Source organism: Aulonocara stuartgranti (assembly GCF_965226115.1).
Source record: "Aulonocara stuartgranti genome assembly, chromosome: 4".
Lineage (NCBI taxonomy): Eukaryota > Metazoa > Chordata > Actinopteri > Cichliformes > Cichlidae > Aulonocara > Aulonocara stuartgranti.
In genome coordinates this window covers 18544122-18548859 of record NC_138942.1, presented here as the reverse complement: position 1 = coordinate 18548859, position 4738 = coordinate 18544122, and the positions used below count along the sequence as shown (strand labels likewise).

The window sequence follows — 4738 nt, the reverse complement described above, 5'->3', positions numbered from 1 at the left end:
CATCTGGTGCGCCGTCATAATTGTTTTCTGTCTGAAAAGTGTGAATCAGAGTTTGTGAGGCACAGAATCGTTTCCCGGTGGGAAGACATTGAAACGTAAAACAAAGTTGATGGGTAAAGACCTATTATCCAAAATAAAAATGTTCAAATCCGTGCGAAAATAGTTATAATAGCCGACACAGTGCAGCCACATCTGCATTTCACCCCAAGAAGACTGAATGAACCAGGCACTATTTGGTGGTCTCTCTGTGCAGAAGGCAAACCCCCGACGGAACTGCACTGAGTTTGGCGCTATCTTCTGGAGAGTCACATTTTCTTCAGACGAGCCGGTGAGATTTTACAGTAATCACTGCGCATTATCACTAAGATGAAGTGATACGCAGTCTGTGTAAAACATTATCTCTGAACAGAAGCCCACTCAAAGCTTAATATGCTACAGGATAGTAGCGTTTTTTTCTTCATATACTGAATAAAATCTTAACACTGACAAATGAGAATGAATGAGCTCGTGCCAAACCACGACGTCACATTTATTAATAGTTTACATTTCTCTTTTCATGGATACTAAATGGTGTTAAACTCCCGATATAATTTCGGAATCATCGCTACTTTTCACCGACATTGCAAGTTAAGGGTTAAGGCAGGCAGCGCCTTACGCACAGGTGTCTCACCAGTCTTCTGTGAAACAACGCCTGCAAACTGTTGGCGAACTTTTAATTAAGTTGTTCATGACTGTAACTCAGCTGGGTTTATGCTGTCCGAGTAGACGGGTCACTGTAATTCATGTAGCTAGACCTTAAAGGGGTTCGCACCACCACAGCCCTCATCCTCTGCCTCTATCAACGTAGGAAGAAAAAAAAAAACCCGGACAGCTCTCAAGATCGGTCCCGGTCCCGCAAACGCCTTTTTTTTTCTACCTTCAATTTTATTCGTCGTCTCTTTTTCTTTTTTAAATTTCACGCGACTGGACTTAGTGTAAAGACATCTTAAAAGCCCTAAAGTCGGCGAGACCCGGTTGTATTTTCTGCATTTTAGTGCTTCCATTACGCGCCGGATATGTGGTGGATGCTGTTTCACCGATGGATCTGGTTTCTTCTTGGACATTGCTATACTCTACTCCTTTACATAGACAGCTGCCGTGTGAGAGCAATGCCCATGTCTGTGGCAAAAGTGGTGTACTCTCACGCAGGTCTTTGCCCGAACGATCTGAACCCTAACCTGTGGGTGGATGCTATGAGCACCTGCATGCGCGAGTGCGAATCCGATCAGGTGAGTTCTCTTACTGCTTGTAAAATGTTCGCGTGCAGCCGAGATTTAGGCAAACTGGATTTAAAAATAAGAGAAAAAAAACTGCATTTCAAGAAAAATCATTTAAATTCATTCATTGCTACTGAATACTGAAGTTAAAACGGTCGAGGCTGAACAAAAAGAGGAGTTAAGACTGATCAGTGGGAATAATTTGTGTTTTTACGTAGATTAAAGTATTACCTTCCTTTTGCACTGTAATAGAAACTGAACACAGCCAAAATAACCTCTGTGGCGAGGTCATGTACCAGGAGTGCATTTATAACTAAACTTACTCCTTTCAAAGTTTTTATTCCACCCCTCACACATTGGCCAATACTGTTGTAAACAGTATTTAAAGAATCCTCAAGACAAAAATGTATCTCAAATGAAAAATGTGAACACAAAATATGACTTCTTTAAACTTTAAAGCAGGGGTGTCAAACATAAGGCTCGGGGACTACATTTGGGCTGGCAAAGACTCCAATCTGGCCCTCTGGAAGGGTTTGGAAAATGTGAAGTGCAACGATTTTGAACTTTTAGCTGTATTGTCATACGTTTTACAGCTTTTTCTAGCGATAAAGACTCCACCTGCACTGCCGTTCATTCTACACCAATATAGTTAAGTAACAGATAAACAATTAAATGACAGAAAACTTCCTCTTTTTCCACTTTTGACATCCCTGCCTTAAAGTGTCTTCTCTGTTTTGTCCAGTTCACGTGATTCCATTCACTGCTGATATGTGGTAGAAAAGTGTTATTTTCTCTTCAAACTTTAGGACTGTGAGACTTTTGAGAAGTGCTGCCCTAATGTATGCGGTAACAAGAGCTGTGTGGCAGCACGCTATATAGACATCAAAGGGAACAAGGGCCCCATTGGAATGCCAAAGGGTGCCACCTGCGACAAGTTCATGTGCTCTCAGCAAGGGTCCGAGTGTGACATCTGGGATGGCCAGCCAGTTTGTAAGTGCCGAGACCGCTGTGAGAGGGAACCCCACTTCACGTGTGCATCTGATGGCATGACGTATTATAACAAGTGCTACATGGACGCTGAGGCCTGTTCCAAGGGTATCTCTATCTCTGAGGTCACCTGCAGGTAACATGTTAAGTATTTTAGATCTCTACTGTTTGCTTTTTGGTAACAAGGTAACGTTGTCCTTCTTCAGTCTTAAAAATTGAGACTCTCCTCTAAACTTTAGTTTAGCAATATTAATGTGTTTTGTGTACAAAACATCCCAATGGGAATGAAAGAAGAACCTCAGACATTAACTGGCTCTGATTTATTACCTACAGGTACCACCTGACCTGGCCAAACACCAGCCCACTCCCCGTGGAGACCACATTACATCCCACCACCGCCCTCCAGACCACCCTCCCGACTGACATCCAGCTTCCCGCCATACACAATGGACCCAGCCAGCAGGCTGTCTTTGTGGGTGAGACAGCCACCTTCCTGTGTGAAGTGTCTGGAAAGCCGCGTCCGGAAATCACCTGGGAGAAGCAACTGAAAGGGAAAGAGAATATCGTAATGAGACCCAATCACGTCCGAGGGAACGTCGTGGTCACTAACATCGGTCAGCTAGTTATATACAACGCGCAACTTCAGGATGCTGGAATCTATACGTGCACAGCCAGAAATGTTGGAGGAAGTGTGTCATCACACTATCCTCTGGTAGTGATCAAGAAAGAAACGAAAAGTAAAAATCCAGAGGGGAACAGCACCAACCTGCCTTTTCCAGCTGCCGAGTGCCTTAAGAGTCCAGACACGGATGACTGTGGGGAAGAGAGCATAAGCTGGTATTATGAACCAAAGAGGAACAACTGCTTCACCTTTACCTACAGTCAGTGCAACAAAAACAGAAACCACTTTGACACCTACGAAGCCTGCATGCTGTCATGCGGAGGAGAGCTGGCAGCTCCCTGTAGCCTTCCAAGCCTTCAAGGCCCCTGCAAAGCCTACGAGCCCCGCTGGGCTTATAGCAGCACTCTCAAAAAGTGCCAGTCGTTTGTGTACGGAGGCTGCGGTGGCAACGAGAACAACTTTCAATCTAAAGAGGCCTGTGAAGAGATGTGCCCCTTTCCGAAGAACAACAACTGCAAGGTGTGCAAACCCCGAGGCAAGATGGTGGCCAGCTTCTGCAAGAGCGACTTCGTGATCCTCGGCCGGGTGACCGAGCTGACAGAGGAACAAGAGTCGGGCCACGCTTTGGTGACGGTGGAGGAGATCTTGAAGGATGAGAAGATGGGTCTTAGATTCTTTGGCAAAGAACCACTCGAGGTGACTCTTCTAAACATGGACTGGAACTGCCCCTGCCCCAACATCACTGTAGCCGACGGGCAGCTCATTATCATGGGGGACGTCCACAACGGCATGGCCATCCTGCAGCCCGACAGCTTTGTAGGCTCCTCGAGCAATCGCAGAATCAGGAAGCTGCGTGAGATTATCAGCAAGAAAACCTGCGATTTCATTAAAGATTTCTCCACCGTCCAGTAGACTCTGATAGCAACTGAAAGCTCATTACAGGTTGTCATTTTCAGATAAATCCAGTGACCTCAACAGTCAGACTGACTGCCAACAAACGCAAAACTAGAAACGTATCTGCAGGTTGTTTTCTTTCCTCTCTCATTTTCCACACAGCTCAGAAGGTCTCAGAAAAACATTTTACATCATCCGTACTGTTCACTGTGTTATTTCTTTTTATTCAGTTGTGGGGTACACTGTCTGGATTAAGCAAGTGGCATATTAATAGTCAGAAGCATTTACCCTGTTTAAAGTATTTAATCCTTTTCCTTTCCAAATGTTACCCAAATATACACTAATGCCACTCGTATATCAGCATATCCTAATAAGATTAGTATAGTTGCTTTAATTTTTTGATGGGTATCTCACAGTTGATATTTTGTAACATCTGTCCTCAGCACTTAAGCCCACTATAATGCCTCAGTTTATCAACCAGAATCAAATAAGCTCTTCGGTTCCATTTTCTGGACAATTGTTTTTATTTTTCGATTTTTTTTGAGTTTCCATGTGTTTGTACGTGGACTTGTGTACTTCATATTTATTTTTACTGATCTAGCTCTGTTGATCTAATTGCATAGGGACCAGATATGTTTTTTATTTTGTCTATGATATCCTACATTAATGTTCATTAAAACATGTATAAAACATGATAGCAAATAAATAAAGCTAATCTTGAAAAATGTTCCTTCCTTCTTGATTTTTTAAAATGCTGTTTCCTCTGCTGAAGGAGAAATACCAGACACTGCCACAATTTGTCAAAGCGTTAAGGCGGGCAGTGCATGTTGTTCTGTAGTTGATGTCCCTCCATCCATGTCCTCCTCCTTCTACACACACACAGAGACACACACGCAGGGCCGAGTCTGGCATTAAAATTCGAAACAGGTCACATTCCAGCACAGCTGTGGTGGCCTGTGGAGCTGTGTGTTGTGTTGTG

General features: G+C 43.8%; 1 protein-coding gene across 1 annotated transcript; it reads left to right on the top strand.

The window, feature by feature from the left end:
* Positions 1–551: 551 nt before the first annotated feature.
* LOC309705768 (WAP, Kazal, immunoglobulin, Kunitz and NTR domain-containing protein 2-like) lies at positions 552–4489 on the top strand. Its single transcript, XM_082531754.1, has 3 exons — positions 552–1268; positions 2063–2379; positions 2577–4489. Exons 1-3 carry the CDS (start codon positions 1056–1058, stop codon positions 3775–3777), a joined length of 1731 nt encoding a protein of 576 aa, XP_082387880.1. The 5' UTR covers positions 552–1055; the 3' UTR covers positions 3778–4489.
* Positions 4490–4738: the final 249 nt, after the last annotated feature.

Excerpts from the sequence above, each read along its gene's own strand:
- LOC309705768 (XM_082531754.1), top strand. The coding sequence starts at position 1,056 with ATGTGGTGGATGCTGTTTCACCGATGGATCTGGTTTCTTCTTGGACAT. Across the intron at positions 1,269-2,062 it reads GCGAGTGCGAATCCGATCAG|GACTGTGAGACTTTTGAGAA; the intron begins GTGAGTTCTCTT and ends TTCAAACTTTAG. Across the intron at positions 2,380-2,576 it reads ATCTCTGAGGTCACCTGCAG|GTACCACCTGACCTGGCCAA; the intron begins GTAACATGTTAA and ends TATTACCTACAG.